At 38.4% G+C, this 23,676-nt stretch overlaps 1 protein-coding gene across 1 annotated transcript in view; it reads left to right on the top strand.

The window, feature by feature from the left end:
- The window catches only part of CHM (CHM Rab escort protein), a 52,066-nt gene that overhangs the window by 20,423 nt on the left and 7,967 nt on the right, over positions 1-23,676 (top strand). Inside the window, exons 6-13 of the mRNA XM_041396619.1 lie at positions 729-845; positions 1,479-1,599; positions 3,867-4,092; positions 13,663-13,740; positions 18,550-18,654; positions 19,529-19,592; positions 20,181-20,277; positions 22,537-22,629. Of these exons, the coding sequence (XP_041252553.1) occupies positions 729-845; positions 1,479-1,599; positions 3,867-4,092; positions 13,663-13,740; positions 18,550-18,654; positions 19,529-19,592; positions 20,181-20,277; positions 22,537-22,629 (901 nt within the window). The remainder of the gene's footprint in view (positions 1-728; positions 846-1,478; positions 1,600-3,866; positions 4,093-13,662; positions 13,741-18,549; positions 18,655-19,528; positions 19,593-20,180; positions 20,278-22,536; positions 22,630-23,676) is intronic.

Below are 23,676 nucleotides of genomic sequence, written 5' to 3'. Positions count from 1 at the left end.
TTAAAAAGATAAAAAATGTGCTTTGCAGCACAGGGAAGTTTTTCAAAGGTGATAGCTTCACTTTATGTATCGTGCCTAAAAAGATTTTTCAAACCTCTGGAAACTGAAAAAGAAAATCTCTTCAGTAATTCATTCAATTCTTTGTGAAGATACTGCAAAATCATTATGGCAAACTTGGAGTTCCAAATGTGGATCCCATGTCCAAGCATCCTTGCAGTGACATCCTGAACAGCAGTCAGTGGGTGGTGGTTAAGCAGATAATGCCATTTTGTATTCTTTTTATACTCTGGCTGACCCACTGTGGACATGGTGTTAATTGCAGTAAATCCCAGAAATTCTGACACAAGAGTGGTCCAGGGCAAGGCCAGGAATTTGTGCTGGGGTTTCCTTGTAGTGTCCTCGTTGGTGTCCCAGGAATCCTTTATCCAGAAAGTTCCTGTGTGATCTTGCAAAGTCTGTTCCTCAGGACCATGAGACTTTTCAATACAGACAAACATTTTCAGTTCATTGTTACATTTCTGGCCTTTCATATGCATTTCATCATGTATTTGTAGCTTCTAGAAAGATGATTAAATTATATATGACAAAACCTTAGCTTGGGAGTCATGGAATTTACTGTGGAAAAGGTGCCTCTTGGTTCAGGTGATTTAGGGAGCAGCTGGTGAGGATTTTGTTGGGTGCTTCACTGATCCTCTTCACCCCCCACTTCCTTTCTCCTCCCCATGCAGTTGCTTTACTCCCGGGGGCTGTTAATTGACCTCCTCATTAAGTCCAACGTGAGCAGATACGCTGAGTTCAAAAACGCCACGCGAGTTCTCGCCTTCCGCGAAGGGAAAGTAGAACAGGTACCAGAAAATAATGTGCTGCACGTGTTTCATCTCCTCTTCTGAAAGTCAAGAATTTGGTTTTTTGAGAATTTTGTGAGAAGAAGCTGTTGTTTTTTCCTTGATTATGATTTTAAGTTAATTTTTGGAAGAAAAGATGTTTGTGTTATATAGAAATATGAAAATAAAATCGACCCAAACTAAAATAAGGTTGTCCAGCATACTGACATAAATCTTTACCTCAGGCTAAATGTTTAGGCCATGACTGACTGGCAGTTAATTCTTAAAGATTCAAAGATTTTAGGTTTTAAGATTCTGACATAGACTTGATTTGTCTTTATGTTACATATGAGAGAAGTCAGTGTGATAATGGCAACAGGAGATATTGGCACAGTTATACAAAGTCTTGTGATTATCTCTGCAGTTAGAGATGCAGGTGAAATTGAAGGGAAATAAATGATTTTTGCATAATCTTATTGTGGAAAATGTGTAACTTTGGTTACAGTAGAAAATAGGGGAAATAAATATAGAAGAAAGTAACTAATTGGAAACAATAATTTGAAGTATTTGTTATTTAATCAGTGTGCTGTTGCTTGATGCTTTTATATTCAGAGTGTGGAAAGAATCTGAAATTATTAAAAAAATACTTTGCAGGTGCCTTGTTCTAGAGCAGATGTCTTCAACAGCAGACAGCTCACCATGGTGGAGAAGAGAATGCTTATGAAATTTCTGACATTTTGTTTGGACTATGAACAGCACCCTGAGGAATACCAAGGTAGTGTCTCACTGAGCAAGGCACACTCCTTTCCAAGGAGTTCCTCAAGGGAGGCACAATTCTGAGAGCTCTCCTGTGTTTTCACGTGGTTTATTTTTACAGATTCATTTTTAAAGTATGCCTTTGACCTTTTTGTGACCTTTTCACTTCAGTGTTAAATTCTTCTACTTAAGCACTTGCTCTTCTAGTTCCCACATCATTTATTATTTACATTTTTCTTTAACAGCAAAATTATATATTACAGCAAGGTTGCAGAATGCTTTTTGTCATTTTTAAGTGTTTTCCTCCCTTCCCCCAGGTATTTTTTTAAAGTAATGTGATGTATCTGAATTTTCTGTCTGGTTTTTTTTGATTACTGCATAAATCTTTACAATGCATTACAACAAATCAGAAATGGAGAAAATGGAATTTTTTAAACTATGAAAGTAAATGTAATTTAATGCTCTTTAGTTGTAAAGGGCAAGTTCAAAGTGCTTTTATCAAGTGTTGGCTTATTTAGATGAGAGGAAATCAGAATAGATTTGAGCTATAATGTGTGAAGAATAACGAGCGTCGGGTCAAAGAGGGAAATCAGCTCAACAGGAGGAAGGTGCTTTGGGTTTGTGCTCCTCAGGGTACAAAGAATGAAGTGGTGTCCTCAGTGCTTTGAGTCTAAAAGTCAGCTAAGAAAAAGAGAAAAAAATCTGTCAGAAAGAAATAGTGAGGAAAGAGGAGCGCAAACGTAAGAGAAAATTATTAAATATATGCAAGAGAAAAACAGTCAGTATCAAGATCTGGTAAGATTAAGGAAAGGAGAGTCTGTAATGAACTCCAGAAAATCCTGAAGGGGGAAAAACTCATTAGGCTGAAGTGGTTTATTGATTACAGGTGATCTCAGTTTGCTGCTGCTGGAAGAAATGGAGGTGCTCAGAGTGAGGATATTGGTGGTATTTAGAAAATTTATTAAGTAAAAAAAGGAGATGCCACATCAATTTTAAATGAATCCATTGATTCATGTACCTAAATAACATTAGATTTATTTTACTTCCAGAGACAGTTAAACAGATTTTGTTCCTACCTTTTAAAATAGCCTGAGAAGTAATTGAGAATATTTTGAGTCCGATTAGGCTAATGTAAAAACTTCAGAAATTAAAAATTGCTCTTGATGAGATCATTGCATTCGTGGGAAGGCAGACTTTTAATAGGAAGAGTTCATGAGCGTGAAGAATTTTTTAAAGCTTTTTTTCTGTAAAATATGGAATTATATAAGAAGTTTGAAGTGAGGAAAACTTGAGATTTTTTTTTAGAATGATAAAACAAAAAAAACCTGTCATTTTATGTCTTTGTGCATGGCTGTACAAAAAGCAGTAAGATACATTTGTAGTAAAGCAGTGGTTGAATCTTGAACAGAATATATAGCTTGATAGTACTGGGCTCTGCATTGATGGAAGTGTTTCTGAACTAGTTAAGAATTTATCCAGGACTGAAATAAGAGCAGATCTCTGAATAGTATGGAAGTATGCTATTGCTTAAATACAATCTTTTCCTGGCAAAAAAATCTTTCCGTTATGAAGATGACTAAAGCTTTTCAGAGATGTATCAATGCCAGCATGCTTTAAACTTCTCCCAGAAGATTTGTGTTTCTTTGAATTTCAAAATGTGCCAGCAATAATATTATTTTAAAGGGAAGATGGAGTCCTTGATCCCTTTCTGCTCTCTGTCTCATCCACATTTGTTTGTTGCCAGCAAGTCATCCAATTGAAATAAATATTGCACCTTCTCATCTCTGGGTTGTGGCACTGTGTGGCTCAGAGGGGCCTCTCTGAGCATAAATATCCAGTCTAGCACTGGCAGTGTGGATACAGGAGCCCTGTTCTGGAGTGGGTGTAATCTGGGGTAATATTTTGGATAATTTACAGGAAACACTATCCCAAGGCACTTCAATGGATTTTTGCCCACAGTTTCTCACTTTTTTCTCAGGATTGGGAAATGGAGTTAGATCAAGTGTAACAGAATGAATAGGTGATGCCATTGGAGACCCTTAAAGTGGGTTTGTGATATTTTGAAATATTTTTATGGAGTGCTATTTCTGTCTTCTGAGATAACTCACTTTCTGGGAGTAGTTCTCTAACTTCCATTGACATGGATGATCCGTTTTCAATAAGGTGTTTGTTGAAAAACTCACTTGCTTTTGTTAACTGCAATCCAAAAGCACTTGTTTGAGCTGAAGCCCAGGAGACAATGCAGATGTGAGAGTGTGCTCAGTGCCTCGTGTGCTTTTCCCTCAGACCACGAGAACAGCACGTTTGCTCAGTTCCTCCAGACACGGAAGCTGACCCCCAGCTTGCAGCACTTCATCCTTCACTCCATTGCAATGGTGTCAGAGACTGAGAGCAGCACTCTGGAAGGTCTTCAGGCAACAAAAAAATTCCTGCAGTGCCTTGGCCGCTATGGCAACACCCCGTTTTTGTTCCCTCTGTATGGGCAAGGAGAGATCCCACAGTGCTTCTGCAGGTAAGCCTCACTTACCCAGACACATCCCAGAAAGGAAACCCTTGTCATGTAAGAGTTATCATTCACTAGGATAATGCTTTGCAACAATTTTCATTGTATTACAAATGCAGCTTGTAGTAGCTGCTGGCTGTGGTGGCTGCTGTAAGTTAATAAGTGCTAGGAAATGAAAAAGCTATAATTTAACCCCTATGTAGCTGTTCCTTTTTAAATCTGACAGAGGAGACTCAGGGATATCTGTCCAAAAGGGACATTTGTGCATTTGGATAGGTTGAAAAAATTTATATGTGGGTCTTCCCTGAAGCTGTGATTTTGTGTTGCTAATTTGCTGAGAGCACATCTGCCATTCACAGATATTTAATAATGAACTGGATTGTTCTGAAAGAGGAAAATGATGTCATGTGTCCAGTTTACAATCACATTTAAAACAAACTTTTCTGTGTCACAGACTTCTATACAAACAGGGCAATTGGTGTGAAATCATGGCATTGTTTTGTAGCTCTCTCTAGACTGCAAGGTTCCAGCTCCTATGAACTGAGCAGCAGAGGAGCTCCCATGCAGCTCTGTTTCACTGAGCCACTGCTACATTCTGACATCCCAAACAGCAGCCATATGTTCTCCACTCCTTCAGCCTTAGAAAGCAATTAAAAAAAAAGCCCAGTTGATTCCAGGAATAAACCAAGATCCACTTCAGTGTGGCAGGGGCAGTGCAGTCCTTGCCCTGGCTCCTGAGGTGTCCCTGGCCCGTGGTTCTGGCATGGAGCTGGTGCTTTTGGGGACCATCAAGGACCTGTGTGCAGGGGGTGGGTGGTTTTCATTTCAGTTGTTTCCAACAGTTCAACTGCCTTTTAAAAGGCTGAGGGTTTTTTTTCATCTTTGCTTTTGCTGGCAAGCAGCCTTTCCATCTGCTCACTGTGGGTTTAATGTGGTAACCTGTAGGTCTGAAGTAAACACTAGCTCTGTTTAAAAAAAACAGCTTTGCTTGGTGAGGCCAGTTTGTCTGAGTGATATATTTGTACATCAGTCCCTTAAATAGCAGTGCAGGGTTTTACCTGCTTTATTTGGTGCTGGACAAGTTCTGCTTTTTACATGTGTGCTACTATGAAATTCTGGTTTAGAGCAGGTTGTTGGGTATTCCTGTTTGTCTCTGTGATAGATTCCATTTCTCTTCTCCAGAACAGTCCTTAAATTATTGCCAGAAGAATGGCCTTAGCAGCTTGATCCTCCTGGGCTGTGTATGGGATGGATGCAGTTATATGTTGATAGAAACATTCTGGAATAATTGTGCTCCATTGAATAGAATTGTTATTTGCTACCATCTTTTGTCAGTAGCCTTTCATCTGCTCCTTGAGCTGTATTTGTATGGTGATTTACAGTGCACACCTACGTAATTAGGTGATTGGACAGATAATTTGTGAACAAGAATTGGGGTTGGGTAACTACTCTGCCTACAGTCATGCAACAGAACTTGTGTTTCTGGATTTTGTGGATGTCTTTGTGTCTTTATAGGATTTCATGTGGGGCCAGGTATCTGTATGTGACCAGCAGGTTAATAAATCAGAATGTTATCAGAGCCATTGAAGTAGTACAATTTTGGCAGTTCAACATTCCTTGGCTTCAAATACCTGGGGGAAAAAAGTAAATTCAATAATTAAAATTAAAATTTTGTTTGCTTTTTTTCCTCTGTAGATTCTTATCCATGTAGTTTTTCTTGCATTCTCAAAATCCCTTTGCCTTAATTTTTTTTTTATTTAATAACCAGCACATGCAGTTTTCTGATCTGTAACAGCAGTTTATTTCAAGAGTTAGCAGTAGAGGTGTCTAGAAGTATTATAAATATTCTTATCAGAAAATCATTCTGTGATGACAGGAGCTCTTCAGATGGCCTGAACTTTCTATTTCAGATCACTGGTTGCTGCATTTTAGAGGGTTTTTTGCTAAAATGTATAAGTTCTACAACAAAGAGGTTATTTTAATAGATGAAGCAAATTAATCTGTTAAACCAGAAAGTATTATACTTCTAAAAGGTTTGTATTGCAAACATTCTAATACAAAACCTTTTTTAAAATTCTTTTCAAGTGACCAATTTAGGAGGCAACAATAATATTTTTTGAGATTAATTTTTTAAAGGTGTTCTGCCCTGAGGATTGTGTCTTACTCAAAGTGAGCCATATCTGAAGAATGCTGCTGGGGCTGTGGAGTAAAGAGGCAACGCCAGAGCCTATAGATCACAGCCTACAGCTTTTATCACCAGCTTATCAGAGGAAGGTGTCACCTGGCCTGTGATTTCTAACCACTGTTCTATATTCTGCTTTAATGTAAACCTCTTAAGCGTTTCTTGCAGCCAGTTACACTGTGTGTTCTCATCAAGGCTACTGTTATAAATGGCACACATGCATATTGATGGGAATGAGTCAAAGGCATTTGTAAGTCACATCCTTGCATCCCAAATGAATCCTGCATAAACACCACAACCTTTTGGAACTGCTGACGACACTCGAGTGAGCAGAAGCGCTCTTCCTTCTTTATTGGTTTAAGCAGGGATGGTTTAGGAGAGAAAATTAAACTTTTATATCACTGTAATGTACATCCCAATATGGTGAGGTACAGATGGGAGGTTTCTGTCTCCATAAATTGGAGTCGTGGAACAAGGAAGGTCATTGGGAGCCTCCTGCTCTCCTGAGCTGACAAGCAGCAAAACTTTACTGGCCCTTAACTGCTTCCTTTGCTTCCTTCTTGTTACAAAACTCTTCTGACTCTTCCTTCCTAACGATGTAGCAATAGTCTGATGTTAAGTACAAGTGAATATAATAATATCTCATTCCTGAGGAAAACCCAAGCAAGCCTTTACATCTGCTACTGTGTTTGCTTTGTGAGCACAGTGAATTTGGGGCAGAGCAGGCAAAAGTTTCCCTTCAGTTTGGCTTCAGATTCTTTCCTCTGGACTCATGCAAATATGAACGTGCAGATGGAATTGACTTTCTGAGAAGCAGTAGTTTTTTCCCACGTGAACTTTTAAAGAGAATTGGTGACTGTCACTGTGTCATGCCACAAAGGTTCTACAGAGACACGTTGTGTCTTGTGAGTCTTTGTTAAGAGTTATCCAAAAACTGACAGATGGCAATAGGTGCTGGAATATCCTTGGCTGCTTTGCCAGAGGAGTTGGTGAGTCCCACTGTTATGGGTAGTTGGTTAACGATGTGCATTTCCCATAAACAGACTTTGAGCTTTCCCATTGTGCATTTGGTGGGCAGTGTCACCCTTTGTAGCAGTTCCTACAGATTCTGGCTGAAATTGTAATTTCTGTCTCCGTGACAGTGACAGCAGTAATTTAGTGATGGAGGAAAGATCTGATTAAGACAGCTCCATCTCTTTCAGTGCCCATATTTACAGGAAGATTAAGAGGCCAGAGATAAGATGGATAGTGTGATTGATTCCGAGGGTTCCTGTATATATTTAAAAATGAATAATCAGTTTTACCTTTACATGTGCACTATTATCTGCTACAGATGTCAGAGCTTTGGGGAAGTCTCAGGTCCTTTAAAATTCCCAATTATGTCCCTGTTACAATCTAGAAAGGTTTTAGTGATCTGAAATCAAGACTGGACTTCAGGAAACCTGACTGCAATAGTTTATTAAAAATTGGGCACACCATGTTTTTCAGCTAAATCTATACATGAGTATCATGTCTCTGCATGTTAGCAACATGCAGAACTTTCTGTGTGTAAATTGTATGATTTAGCATATTAATGAGACATTCAAACAATGTTAATTCCTGGTGACAATCAGGTGTGACAGATTTGAGTGTCAGCACTTGTGAAACAATCACAGGTGATGTAAAAAACATAGTGGGATATGAGTTCAGTCCTTCATTTCAAAATACCTAATTTTCATATTTCTCTATCTCTCATCACTTTTAATTATTCAGTTTCTTTGGACCAGAAAATGTAATTGGAATTACTGACAACTTATTCCTTGGGTTGTACTAAAATACTGAATAGTACAAGTAGTTGCAGTGCTGCTTTTCTCTTAATTGTTTTCACTTGAATTGCAGGGAAATAATAAAACTTCAAATGTAGTTTAGCCTTTAAAGACAAACTTGATATATTTCTTCTCACTTTGTTGGCAGATGAATGCAAAATGGGCAAGTAGAGTTAGCAGGATTGTTTGTAGGATCAGTTGTTTGTTTTTCCCTCTAAGGAGAAACTCTTTCTTGGGATAAACATGAGGGAAGCGAGATAATCCATCATTCTGAGACCTGTTCACTAGTGATGGATGGATAGATTGGTAAAGTAACTCAATAATCTTCATTTTTTTCAGGTTATTCACAGATCAGTGAGCCTTGTCGTTAATACAGCTGTGGAATGCTTTTGTGTCCTTGCCCACAGTATTTCTCAGAATTTGACAGGAAAAGACTTTTAATTTGGAAATAACCTTTGTTGTAAAATGCATTAAATGGCTAAAACTTGGAGAATACCTTCCCATTTTAGATTTTATCTTCTGTTTGTCAATTCTTTGTTTAAAAAATCACTTGCAAACTTGAGAGCTGTTCTGCTCCTTGTTACTTCTGACTAGAAATTGTGTTCTGCAGGGGTTTGTACCTGGTGAAGGCCTTCAGCCATTAGAATCTATCACATGGCATGCTCTGAATCATGTGGGTGCTGTCAGAGTGTATTGATTTCCCATCCCTAACTAGGCATGAAAAAGTTTTCAGTCAAGAAATGGTATTGAGGGGTCAGACTTACATTGTCCTACTCTCATTCTTGATCATCTTGGTTCATTTTAAAAACGTGTTTGGAACCTAAAAGCACAAAATACAAATGCTATTGTGAGATGCTTTTTCAGGGTTTAATAATTGGGGTAATGGTGCTAATAGGAGGGAAATATATCTCAATGTATTGTTTGGTATTACCTCTTACCAGTCCCTTGGCAAGGAAATTCCTCCCTGGATGTGTGGGGATGTGCAGATTGTGCCTTACAGGGTCTTCCTGAGAATTCTCACTCAGACATGTGAGTATTTGCAGCATTATCAGGAGAGCTGTGGAAATGACAGGATTGTTTATCACTGGAGCAAATCTGAGATGAGGAGGCAAATTGCATTTAGCAGAGTCCTTTTTCATTACACCAGGAGACAGAAAAAGGTAGCTTCCTAAACACGACAGAATTAGTAAAATAGCCTTTGAATTTCATTGAGGGTTAAGAGAACTGGAATTTTTGTGTCTTTTCTGGAGGCAGAGAACACAGAAATGGGTTTCATAGATGAGCTAATGTTTAGTGACTGCTTGTAGTGCCTGGGTTTTGTGCCTTGCCCTGCAGTCCTGCTCTCCCCAGCTTCTGTGGGAGGGCAGAGCTGTTGTGTAATTGCAGCTGAATGACCTTGGGTGAGGAGCAGCTGCTTCTCCAGCAAGGTCCATGGGGTTTAGAGCCAGGTCCTTCCACCTCCCCAGAGAGGAGCCTTGAGTGCCTCTGCACTTCCCTGCCCTCACACAGCACAGAAACAGCTGGACCCTTCTATTTCCTTTTTCTTTTTTCCCTCTCCAGCTCTGTGGCAATTTCTTACAGTTGTCACAGTGCTTTAACCATAATTTCTAGGCCACTTAAACACATTGCCTGATGGTTTCTCACCTCATCTTCATAGAAATCATCTGTTTCTTGAGTTTAGAATCCCAGAGAATGACTCTTAACCTTGATTCACTAAGAAGTAGTGTTACTTGCAATATCCTTGAAAAATTTAGGTTGATAATGTGGTTAATTTTAAGAAACAGCAATTTTATATTGTGACAAGGGTTATCAGTAACATGGCACTTTTATCAGCAATAAGCTGTTGGTATTGCGCTTATTTAAATTACTAGTTTAAATGAAAAGACAGATGAAACATGTTCTTATTTTTGTCGAAAGAATTTCCTCAGGTTTAGAAACACCCTAAGAAATCTACACTGGCACAAAGCAAGGCCAGAGTATAGAAGCATAGAAATATATGATGAATTAAGGTTATTATTGCATTATCTTGTAATATTTAAATTTGGGAAATGGAATTGGAATCTTGGGCCTGTGAAAGGCAGCAGTGACTTCCCAAACCCCAAAACTTGTACATCACATAATAGGAACTCAAATGTTAAAACTCCTGAAATAGTTGTACTTCAGTGCAGTGTGGTCATTCAGAATCCATGAACAATAAATACCAACCCTTGCCAGACTCTGATGAAATAGACTTAAATTACCCCTATTTTGTAATTACGGAGAGAAGTGCACAGAGGGTCTGTTTAGGGTCATGATAAGTGGCTAGAGCTTTGTGCTCTAAACCAAACCAAGCACACCAGTTTTTGTATTGTCTGTTTTACTGGCAGGTACTGTATTTACCACTAGAACGTTTCACAGGATGTGAATGGATATTTCTGTATATGCAGTCCAAATTCCGTACAACCAAAAGGAGCAAGTTCTTAGTTTTAAAGTTAAATTTGGTACCCCAGCACTGCCATTCCAGCTCCTCTTCCTGCAGCATTTCCCAGCCACAGTCTTGTTTTCCAGAAGGAAAGGAGATTGTTGGAGGAAATCATCTTACCATGGGCTACAAGCTCAAAGTTCTTTTTGTGAGTGAGCTGAGTGCTGGTGGGTAAGTGCAGGAACTTTGTGATTGGTTTAGAATTGTCATGTTGCTGATGGATTTAGAGCATAGGCTGCTTCTCTAATCTTACAGGACCTTTTTAAATTTCACAGGAATAATGAACACTGCCTGCAGGGAAAAGTCAAAATATTTGACTCTTCGTCTGCTTCCTTAAGCATTTCTGTCACATATTTTCCTTTCCATAGCTCTCCAAATGCCAGGACAGTTCAGGATGACATTGATTGTTTTCTTTATTAGTTTTTTGGTGCTTTTTTTTGTTGGGAGGGAAGGTGGGGGTGGGTTTTTGGTGTTAGCCAGGTGGATGCACACACCAAGTTTTGACTTTGGTATGAAAATCCTTGGTTGGGAAAGTTAACCATAATTTTTTGTAGCTGTAGCTATTTTATTTATTTGATTTGTCTCGTCTCTACTTGTTAATGTTTTTGGAACCCAGCAACATTGGAGGAAAGGCTGATGTTCTGGGAGCCTTTCAGGAAACAGAATTTAACATAAGAACCAGGTCACAGCTTGCTCTGTGCATAAAAATAAACTGAAAGAGGACGATTCATTATCTCAGCACTTGCCATGTTTTGCTTTGATCTTTCTCCAAAGCTTGCAGTGCTGTACATGGAGTATTCAGCTTTAAGGAGAGAAGCAAGTAGTTTTTACTATAGAAAAGTTGCACAGTTAAAAAATAGTCAGTTTTTTAATTAATCACGACATGCATTTTAGAAAGCAGAAGACAAATTGCATGCTAGAAATAAAAACTAGATTTTGGTGTAAAATTATTTATTACAGTTTTAAAAATTCTTTCAGAGTGAACTAAGGCTAAGTCTGTAACGTGAGTGTTTTTGTGGTATCTCAGTGCAGGAAATCGAGATGGCAAATGGAGAGACATTCTATTTTTGTTCAATTAATATCACAGAGCATTACATCAAAGCAGTAAACTCCTCTTGTATCAACAGATGCAGCAACCCTGAAGCCTATTTTCTCTCTTGTTACATTAGTGTTTAATTAAAGAAAACAACTAGTTGGAGGCAGTTACTTTCTGTGAAATGTAATGAAGATTTATTTTGTAAGTGACCTTCACTGTATTAGCTGAATCAGTAATCAGTAAAATTAATAGAATAATCAAATTATATACAAACTCATAAATCACTGCGAATACGCTGTCAAAAATGCAGCTTTTAATATGTCCTATTGTTTCACAGCTGTATTAAAAATTGCAACTGCTGATTTCTGCCTTGATGGGGACTGAAATGGCATTTAAAGGCTGTGTATGATGGAGGGCTACCAGGCCAAAAATTTTCACAACTGTTAATTCAGCTGTAATATGATTTGATGTCAGCGGGGCAAAGTTGAAGCCGAGTACAGTGTTGTTGCTATCTTTCAGCAAAACTTGAATTATTGGTGGAGGCAGTCGCCAGTTAATTAGAGTAATATCAGTTTAAATGTCTGTCATTTAGGGTTAATGGTATCAAAGAGTTGCCTTGTACTTCAAGTGCAGTCAAATCATCTTGAATAGCCCATTGTATGAAAGTAATGCCAGCACCATGATTTCATTTTGTCATAAATTATTGGGGTGCCATTTAGTTTAATATTTCAGTTTCTGTATTTAAATAATTTTGGCGAGTCCTTCCTAACTGTGTCATTTTTCATGCTAGGCTGTTCTAATGGGTGTTTGGGCTGTTTGTGATTGTTTAGCAACACAATCAAAATTCCTTTCCATTTTCATTTTCAAAGAGAAGTTTTCTGCTGGCCTATGAAAACTGGTCATGCCCTCATCCCCTGGATAGCAGGTTACTCTTGGAAAGAAATAATTCACATTTTTGTGCAGCCAAGCAGCAAAGTTCTTTCAAAGCACGCTGGAAAAATAAAGTGCATATATCAAAACCTCTGGCTGTGGTTGAAGGAAATCTGTAATTAATGTTTTTAACTAAGGAATCCAGTTCTAGTTAAGTTAATAGTGCTATTCTTATATGCAAGATATGAAATCAACTCCTCTGAGTTGATTTGAAAGATGCTGATTGCTGTGTCAGGCAGGATGCTCTGGATTGCAGCGTTAGAGATAAACCCATAGCTCTGGGTTCTGTCAGTTGTTCAGTGGATGTTTAACCTTTATGGCATCTTCAACAACCTCCAAACAGCCAAGGCTGGGATTTTTGGGATGTATCTCTGGTTTTCCGTCGGGAGCAGGGGTGTTTTTAGGGAGCTGGTTATTCCAGGTGTCCCATGGTACTTGGTGGTGCTGACTGCTCCTTGGGCTGCCCCAGTCCTGCAGGTCACAAGGGGTTGTGGGACTGGCTGTCTTTGAGCTGCCTCATCTGACATTAGAATGACAAAATAATGCTATTTTTGGAAGTAAGGTTTGCAAAGTGAAAGTTTTCAAGTTTGTCATCTGTGAAGAGCTATAAAAATGCTTTCATTTCAAAATCACAGAATCAGAGACTGGTTTGGATTGGAAGAGGCCTTAAAGCTCATCCAGTGTCCATGGGCAAGGACACCTTCCACTATCCCAGGGTGTTCCAAGCCCTGTCCATCCTGCCCTTGGACACATCCAGGGATCCAGGGGCAGGCACAGCTTCTCTGGACAGCCTGTGCCAGGGCCTGCCCACCCTCACAGGGAAGGATATCTTCCATATATCCACTCTAAACCTACACTCCTTCAGTTTAAGGCTGTTCCCCTTGTCCCCAGTCCCTCTCCTACTCTCCTGGAGCCCCTTTAGGCCCTGGCAGGAGCTCTGAGCTCTGCCTGGAGCCTTCTCCTCTCCAGGTGAGCACCCCCAGCTCTGCCAGCCTGGCTCCAACCCTGGGATAACTCAGTGACCTCCTCTGGACTCCACCAGCTCCCCATCTTGCTTCTCTCAGTAACTCAGCGTTACAAACACCTCAGAGCTTTGCCTTGCTGACCACTCACACTGACTGCAATTAGCAGAGCTGCACTAATAACCTTTGTTTCCCTGTTGCAGGCTGTGTGCTGTGTTTGGGGGGATCTACTGCCTCCGTCACGCCGTGCGCTGCCTGGTGCTGGACAGAGCCTCGGGACGGTAAGGTGCCACCAGGAACCTTCTGTTCATACACAAAACACAGGTGAAAAATGTCTCAAGTCAATTGAAAAAAAAATGATTCTTCTGAGATCCTCCTTGGTATTAATAACACATCAACCTTGATTAAAAGTAATTTGTGTATAGGTCCTCCAGAACAAGGAAAGTGGGTCTAGAATATAGAAACTAAATTAATTTCCCCGTGATATTACTGCAGCTCCTGATCACCCAAGCTTGGAAGACAAATCATTTCAGCTGCCGGGGGGCTGGTGATGAGTGATGTTAGTTTTCCTTGTGGCCTTACCTACTCTAATTGATTTTCATCAGATGACAACAAAGCCCTCTGTTATTGCATTTTTAAAAATGGAGCTCACCTAAAGACTCATCAGATTAATCTTTGCTGATAATGCATGTCACTCCAAGAGAAAAGACTTTAATGAGTTTTTAGGTAGATTGTTGTCATAAACTATGCTGCCCTCTTATTCCAGAATAAATTCTTTTACAACAATATCAGGCCTGTAGGCAGGTTTAAAGTTGAACTAAGAAAAATCAACACATAGTTTTTTCCGTAGTGGCATTTTTCACACCTCTCTAAATTGTTATATTTCTGTTATACACATTTTATCAGATATTAGTCTAACTGCAGACTTTGACTGTCTTAGAGACTCTGTTTGCAGCTTAGTGTCTATAATTGAAAAGTTCAAGGTGTTCTGTAGAAAACTTAGAGAATTAATTTAGAAATGGTGTAGTACCAAGGTATTAGGAGAATGAGTATTTAAATGAGGGGGTGTGAGTTTACTTCCCAGTTGCTCTGCAATTCCTTGAGCTCAGTCCTTGTAGCTGCATTTGCCACAACATGGTCAAGTAGTGCCTGTTTTCCCTGAAATTGAATAAACTCCAGATTTTACCTTTCTGTCAGTTCCTGAAGATTCTGGAGTTCACTGCACAGTTGTAGACTTTGAGATGTAAATGTGCTTCATCAGGTGTGTTGTTCCAAATGCACAGTTCATATGCAAATTAAACTGTGCCCTTTTCAGGAACTGTCATTTATTTTAACACTGCTGTTTGAACTGTTGGTGTAGGAAGCTTTATATTCCAACAATGTTTAAATACTTAAATTGCTCTTGCAGGGGGACAAAGCTTTTAGTTGTTAGCAACTTCCAAACCCCACTCTGTGCAGGTCTTAACTGGCCAGTGGTCCTGCTTGCCCCCGTTTCCAGTTTTGTCTGCACATCCTGAAGCCTTTGAAATCCATGTTTTCTTTATAAGGTTATGTGTGTTCCAGAAGAGTTGGAGTGCTGCTTTTCCCTTAACCTGCCTTTATGTTTTGAATATAGTTTAAAAAAAAGCAGCACAAGTGTCTATTTTTAGGCTGCTTTTGGGGTTCACTTGTGCCATTTTAGAATGATAGATTTTTGAGGAGCAGGATTATTGAAATACTTCTAAAGATTTTACCACACTTTCATTGTTCCAAAAACATTGAGCTTTTAATAATGCCATTATCTGATAGTGAATATGAAGAAGCACAACACAGCCAAGATATCCATTTCCTTTATCTTCTGTTTGGTTCTTGCTGTTATCTCCTTCCTCCCTGTGTATTCCCTCTCAGCACCAGCTTGTATTTCCTCTTGACTTTGGGCTTCAGTGTTTTGCCTAATAAAAATCAGCTATCAAGTTGTTAATGAGGCTATTTATGAGTTACTGAGCTTTTGAGTCAACAGACCATTAATAGTAATTGGTAAGAGGCAAATTCATATCTGGTTGTCAGTGCAGCTGGCTGTGCTTGCAGAGGCAGCTTCCCCAGGTTACAGATGGCTCACTCAGCACTGCAGAAATGCGTTGTGCAGTGGTCATTACCAGTTTATAGCTCCTTTCACAGCCCTCCAGGCTTCCCATGCCTTAAGGCAGGGATTTTTTTCCTCTATTTTTAATATTCCTGGTTTAGTACACATAAGGAAAATACATGCTTCTAGCTACAGCCTTGATTTTCTACTAAATTTTTTTGTTAGAGTTTAATTAAAAGTCTCAGAATATCACCAAAGTTTATTCCAGCATTTTTCTAGACATGGCTAACATTGCTTTTTCACGTTTTCCTACCCATGCCTGTATATACAGAGAACAGTAGATTTCATACCCAGCTCTACAATTATTTTTAACCTTTTTCTGTAGGTCTTTTTATAATTTTTGAAAATAAGATTCAGGCAAGACAGGGTGAAAGAACAGAAATTTTAGACATCCCTATTTTAAGGTTTTAGTAATGCGCTTGAAAATAATCTGGTTTTTATGATGGTACCAGATCTGCTGTTTTAATAAGTTTGTAGAACATCCGGAGTGCTTGGTAGAGCTGTGATGCTCTGTTAGAAAATAAAAACTGCATCATATTTCTGAGGCTGAGGAAAAAAGCCACATTTAATGTATGATAATGTTGTGTTTCTCCGTGTTTATTGTGTGTCACTTTTTTGGGTACGTGTAAAATTTCATCATAATGGTGGGCATTTTATATTGATCACACTTCACATATGTTTCCAATTGCATAATTCTGTCTCAAAATGGAAGAGATGTGATAAATGGCCATTTATACATCTGTGATAAAAAGACAGAGCAAACAGCCAGTAATTTACATATCTGCTGAAATACTGCAGACTGGCTTTGTCAGTGCTGCTGAGTCCATTTCAAGGATGTCGCCCTTAGTCCATTAGTTTGGATAATGAGCCCTATAAAGTACATTTATAACTCGTGGCACTGCAAGGAGATGGATTCTAATTTTCATCCTTTTATCCAGACACATTGAAAGAAGGTCAATGGAGGGTTGGCTGTGATTCATTGTCGCAACACAGATCAGATGACAGAGACCTGATAATGTCAGTGCAGGAGTGTTTGCTGCATGTGGAAGCACTACTTGAAAGAAATTTTCTCAGCATCGCCCCTTGAAGTAAAGTGGGACTGAAATTAAAAGCTCTCTCTCTCTCTTTCAGTTTAAAATCTTATCACACGTATGACCTGCTGCTATTCCTGAACAAAGGAGAGGAAACAACACTTAGCAGGAAAATAAAATGTGTCGTTGCTTTCGCTGGCTTTGAGTGATGCAACATGACATTTAATCAACCTTTCCCCTTCCATAATGTTTGGGGGGTGGTGGGGAAATTGTTTCATAAACAATAAGAAAGGTTATAATTAGAAATGAGCTGCAGCAGCTCGACTTCCTTGTTTATTTTCAGTATTCAAATGAGGGCTCAGGGATGAAATCACTGGGATTAACAGTTAGGAAAAACTTGTTAAAGTTGCAAGTGAAATACACATGGGATAGGATTTGAAACTGAAGAATGTTGAATGTCAAACAGTGCTTGTACTGTTGTCAGGTACCTGTTGAATTTGAAAATAGGAATATATGTAGGGACAGATGCCTGGGAGGTCAGCGTTAGAAGTCAGTGTTACAAAAACATGTTTAACAGTCATAAACCTCTTACATTTACAGATGAGGACTGTGTGTCACCTTTTTTAATTCTCAGGTTATAGGATCAACTGGTTTACCAGGGCTGGTGGAGCTGATTGCTGTTACTTATTTAGATTTGGGTTTGTAGATCATTATAATCACAGAAGCTTACAAATAGCTTTAGGTTACAGGAATGTTGTTCATTCCTAAGGCATAAATTGCATGTCAGATATTCCACAGATAAAGTTGTGCTATGATAAAAAGGTAAATCTGCACATGATCTCTGGCTCAGGCATTGTGTTCCTTTAGATGTTTCCCTGTGCATGTACACGTAAGTGTGTGTGAGAAAATTCACTCCTTTAAGTCCTGTGTGTTAACTTTATCAGTGTTTCAACAATTTATTCAGAAAAGTTTAAATTAAAAAATGGCAATTTTCATGCCCCAAGAAGAAGTCCAGTAAAGCTAATTTGCTTTATTTATTTATGCAGTAAGTGTTCTGGTAGTGTAGAAGAGAACACAGATCATGGATATAGAATCAGCAGCAGAGGTGGCTTTACTGAGGCTTTACTGTGTCAGCCTCCTTTTTCTTTTTCTCGTATATATCATGTAGCTTCATATGTCATACATAAGAGAAGTTTCTTCTTTCACAGAGAATTTTCCCTCTTAGAATCTGAAATTTGTATTCTCATTTAAGCTCACAGAATGGATTCATTTCTGTGGTTTGCATTTCTGTCCCACTTCTATTTCTGTCCTTGTTCTATGGAGAACATTGTATCGTTCTTAAAACACCAGGACTCAGTTAATCCCTTTGTGTGTCACTTAGAGATAAAGGGTATATTTAATATGTAATACATAAACAGGGCAACTCACTCTTGGAACAGTCTGATGCACTCATTTGTCTGGGAGCTTTCCTAAATCTCCTAAGTTAATTTACTATTTAATTTGTCAAATATTATTGTCAAAACAAACTTGGTTTTGGTGAAGGTGTCTTTTTGAAAAAGAAACCCTACTGCAATAGGGTGGTACCTCCAAAATAATTGACAGTTTTATTTTTATATATTATGAGGTAGGAAATGTAGAGCTAAATGCCAGTGCTGTAAGCTTATGTTTTCTGTAAAAAGTGATCAGTTTATTAAAGTTGGGATGTCATTATCTGTGTTGGCATTGCATGTGTAAACTGCATATACACCAGGTGGAATGTGTCAGTCTAGAATTTGGTGATCAGTTGAATTGGTTTAGGGGTTCACATGTTCAAGAAATACTCAGCTAAATTTAATGAAAGATACAAATATTGTGCTGTATAACTTAATTTAACAACTTATGCATGCTTTTGTTAGCTTGCTTCAAAATTTCTTACTGTGGTTTGTTTTTTTAAACAGGTGCAAAGCTATTGTGGATCATTTTGGACAAAGAATAAGTGCCAACTATTTTATTGTGGAAGACAGTTACCTCTCAGAGAGCACATGCACAAATGTGTGTTACAGGTATGTGGTAAAAAACCCCCACAATTTATTTAAATAATGGTGTGTAAAGTATCCTGCAAGTTAAACTGAGGAGCCTCTTGTCCCCTGCTTTATTTTTGCAGTACAGTTCAATTCTGTGTAAAGTATTTCTCTATTAACTGGAGGATGTACTGTGTACTTTCTGTAGTCAGGTTTTCTTCAGTTGTCATTGAAATCAGATTCCCCCTTTCCATATAACAAATCCAAGAGCTCTAAATGTGCTGGGAATTTCATATTTGCCACAAGGTGTTTAAAAGGTGAAGGTGCCAGTTGCTGTCCTTGCTTTAAATTTGTTCAGCTTTAGACAAGTACTAAACTTCCATGATTTCTGTGATTTGCTTGCTGCTGCCAGAAGCCCTGGGCATGTCCTGCCTGTGTCAGAGCAGGGCAGGGGAGGGATCAGCAGAGCTGTGCTGCTGAGGGCAGAGCAGGATAACCCTGGGCACTGCAGGAGCACAAACTGCAGGTGAGGAGTGAGCTCCCCCCTGCTGCAGTTCCCCTTCATCCCAAGGCTCCTGGGCTCTCTGGAACAGCACAAGGCCTTAATGTGATCAAATAGGCAAAAGAACTTCTTAAACAGCAGAAGGAGGCTGTTTGATACAACTGCACTAACTCATTTGTTCATCACCTGTTTTGGTCATTGAAAATACTACATTGGTGTTCCAGGTGTGTTTCTGCTTCAGCAACAGGCAAAATATCCCACTGAGAATCATAGTAATAAAGGTTATATAGTGAAATGGCCCTGGTATTACCAATACTATGATTCTACATTGCTATTTTTACATCTTTGTTTTCATTTTGCATAATTAAATTAATTATGTAATTATTTTTACATAATTCTTTTCTTGAATTGTAGGCAGATCTCCAGGGCAGTGCTCATTACAGATCAGTCTGTATTGAACACAGACTCAGAGCAGCAGGTACACACCAATTCTGTATCACTTGTTCTCATGTGTTAATATTTAGTTGTTGGTAAAAATTAAGTCATTAATTCAGTTTTGTTTTTGCTTGAATCAAGATCTTTAGTCAGCTCTCTGTACTGGTAATTGTTTAGTTTGTTTTATTGTCTATAAAACTATTAGAAATTTTAGTTAAGTTTAGTTCCATGACTGGGATTTTCCTGTTTGGCTCACACTATAATTAATAGAGTTTCTAAGCTGCTGTCTTTAATTTTAACTTAGCTTGTTTTTTAATAAACTGTTACCCTGACTATTCTGTTAATTATTTATCTTGTCTAAACTTCATTCAAAGTTCCTTTTTTTTTAACATTCCTTTTTGCTGTATGAAGTTCTCATTGTACTCTTTAAGGTGCTTCTTTGGATCTGCTTTGTCAGTCTTTGCAGTCCTTAATTTTAAAGCATATTAATCAGAGTTGTGTTTGTTCTGTTGTAGTAAACTAGAAAACCAAACTGTGTAAGTGCAGCTCTCTCCAGCTGTAGTGAGGGTGGTGGTGCTGCCACATCCTCCAGGCCCCTGTGCCGTCCCTCAGGCTCTGTTTCTGTGCCCAGGTGTCCCTTCTGACAGTGCCTCCCCTGGAGCCGGGCAGGGCAGCAGTCTGTGTCATCGAGCTGTGCTCCTCCACCATGACGTGCATGAAGGACACCTGTAAGTACAGGAGCTTCTCCCTCTGCCTCTGGCAGCTCTGGAGCACAACTGAAAACCTCTGGGTGTTGTTCCTCTGCTGCACAGAGCACAGGGAGCCATGGCTTCCTGCCATTGTGGAGCTGCATGGACTCATTTTCACTTACATGGGAAGAAATTCTCCTTCAGGAGATAAAAATAATAATCCAAAGCACATGAATCTTCCTGGTAATCTGTCATTTGTTTTTTTTTTTTTTGAAAATGGGCTCCCTTAGCTGAAGTATTAAATGGAAATACCTGAAATACAATGTATTTGGGAGCTTTTTATCTTCTGAAAGGATTCTGTTGTTGGTATTTTATGTGATCTTGAAATAATTGAGCAATAAAATGTTCATTTGGGGTATTTATTAAAATAGAATTAGAAGTTACCTAATTCTTTTTAAGAAGAAAGAAGTAACTGTAATAATAACCAGTTTGATTTTGCTGTTAAATAGGCTTGAGCTAAGTTCTTTACATATGAAAGAAGAGTAAAGTAAATTATTAAGTCATTCAAAGTTATATTTCCTACTAAATAATAGTAAAAAAAAAGGCTTGTAATTAATTAATAACTTAGTGCTATAAAGCATATTGTCCATATTTATCATTTAAATAGCTGATTTGGTTTTATTAAGGGTTCACAACATATTAACAGCAGGAAGTGAAACTAATGAAGGATTGATGTTCCATAGATCTAAAGGATTAGTTTCAGGAGGATTTTTATGGTGCTGAAATATTAAGGTTTCTGTTATTTACTTTTCTCCATAAATTCCTTTCATTTCAGAAGAGAAGGTACTGCCTACCTTAATAAAATTTGTCTTCATATATTGAAATAATAAAGTTCTATATTAGGCATAGCTGAGTTCCAGTTATGGGACATATTTCATAATTTTTTTAAAAAAACTTTTACATCATTATCTGTAAATGGGTTTTAACCTGACTGATTTCTCCTTGGAACAATTATTTAAGATAAGTATACAAATACATCTACTCTTTGATCACAGTGCACAAATGACAGGCACATCATCTGTATTGCCACTTGAGTGGAACCAAACTCCTTCACTTGCCCTAAAAATGGAGACTGTAATGATGAAATCAGGAACTGAACTCATCGTTCTTCTTGCTGGGAGAATTACTTGAAGACAAATGTTGGCAACCACTGTAACTAATGCAGTTATACCTGAGTAAATCAAATATAATCAAAATATATACTGATGACTGTGACTCGTAACCATAACCTTAAAGATAATAAAAAAGATTTTATAGAAAGTAAATGATGTGAACTTTAGTGATTTATAGCTGGGTTTTTTGAGGAAAGAATAGATTTTATTACAGTGTTTGGGATTGGAAGTATCTAGTTAAGGTTAGGGGGAGACTTTGATTATCACCACCAATTCCTTATTTTAGTACATATTCCTTCAGACAGAAGGTTTGGTCTGGGTTGAATAAAAAAAATTATTGTTTGAATAGAACCTGTATGTGTGCAACCTGAAAGCAGAGGAGCATGAAGGGTTAAATTTCTGCTCCTGACAAGGGTCAGGATCTGAGTGATGTACTGGAAAATAATGGCAACAAATAACAGCCAGGCTTCAGAGACAAGAGACAAAAATGACATCTAGATTTAAAATAACGCCAGAGCTGGGCACTGCTTTTAAATGGATCAGAAATTTACAGTACTGAAGAAAAAACTGATCAGTCTAAACTTTGTACAGTGTTAAATTCCTTCAGGATTCTCTGATGGACACTTCTCTGGTGAGAAGTTTCCAGGAGCAAATGAGTCCAGTAAGGTGGTTTTATGAAAAGCTTTAAGGTGAGGCTTTTAAATGAATGAATGGCTGGAAAACCAGGTGGGGTGGAGCAGCTGGTTCTGTATCTGAGCAGAGGCCAGTGGGACAGAAAAGGGTCAGGAGCTGCATCAGGTGATTGTCCAAGGAGGCAGCAACTGCAGAGTCTGCAAAACAGAGCAAATAAAGGATTGTTCAGCAATAGCTCCTCCCATCTAAGAAGTGAATGAATAAAATGTTGTACAAAGGATTTCACAGTCATAATGTACATTGTGGGAGTAACTTAGAGAATTCTCAGGTGTTCCCAGAGAATTTCTCTGGGTGCTGTACATCCCTGGCTTAAAGGAAGTGATTTTATGAAGAATTGGGATTTCTAAAAGCCTGCTGTGCCTTTTAAGAGTTGTAAATGTTGTTTATCTATCTGAGTTGGTGATTGGAATTAGTTTGTGTTCTCTTTTCCCAGATTTAGTCCATCTAACCTGTCCATCAACTAAAACTGCAAGGGAAGATTTAGAGCCTGTTGTACAGAAGTTATTCAATCTAACTACAGAAAAAGGTAAAAATAAATAAATGAGGTATCATGATACTATCTTTCATAAATACAATTTATGGAAGTAGCTGTAACTGACTTCTTCAGCCGTGGTTTAACTTCAGTATCCAAGGACATGACCATAAGTGTCTGGGACCTTTGTATTTTTCACACTTTCTTTTTTCCATGGAGCATCTTTGCTGTTCAGCACATCCTTGAAAGGTGCTGTAGTGAAATGAAATATTTGTGAAATTGTAGAACCCAGCTTCTTGGGTTGTTCTTGCCTCTTATTCACAGGCTGTTGCTCAGCCTCTTGTCTTCAAGTGTTTCCTTGTTTGCTATTTGAATTGAAGTTTTCTGGATTCTGCTGTAAGAATCATAAAGTTGTTCTGTATTGTTATCACAAAAACAGATTTCCAATAATGAACTACTTGGCCTTAAGTTCAAGGAAATCTTGACTACTTTTTTGAACTTTGGCCTTGAAATGGACAATTCCACACCCCAGAGGAAAGCAGCTGCTGATGGAGCAGAAGGAAATTGTTCCTGAAATACCTGGGCTAATTCTACACAAGTTTTTGAAATTGAATCCTGAGATCTTGACTGGAACCATATTTGTGGTAGATGCTCACAGAGTAGGTGATGTGCATGTGGGAGATGCTGCTGTGTTCTAACCCTGGCAAAAGCAGTTTAAATACAGCGTGCCTGTGCTGCAAGGCAATAAATCACACTTCTTCTGAGAGAAAACAATGCTCAGCTCCCAGTGACAGGGGTTTTGTTGGTATAAATGCAAGTTACTAATTGTGTGAGTACTTCATAATACTCATAATTTGTTTGTTTGTAATATTTAGAAAACAACTTGAAATTGTAAACAGAAAGCTTTATTAGACTGGAGAGTTGCAAACATTTCTCATTTGCCATCTGTGTTACCTTAAAGCCTGCTAATTTTCACCTTTTAATATTTCACTTCCATCTTCAATTTTCAAGACAGTGCCATGTGTTTCAAAGACCTGGTGAAGAGAAGATCAGCTTAGTGTCTTCTAATCATTTGGGGAGGGGTAGCATTAATCTTCATGT

Source organism: Onychostruthus taczanowskii, unplaced genomic scaffold (assembly GCF_017590055.1).
Source record: "Onychostruthus taczanowskii isolate IOZ18803 unplaced genomic scaffold, ASM1759005v1 scaffold13, whole genome shotgun sequence".
NCBI classification, from domain to species: Eukaryota; Metazoa; Chordata; class Aves; order Passeriformes; family Passeridae; genus Onychostruthus; species Onychostruthus taczanowskii.
Note: the sequence above shows the minus strand (reverse complement) of the source record. Positions and strands in the feature narration are given on the sequence as shown.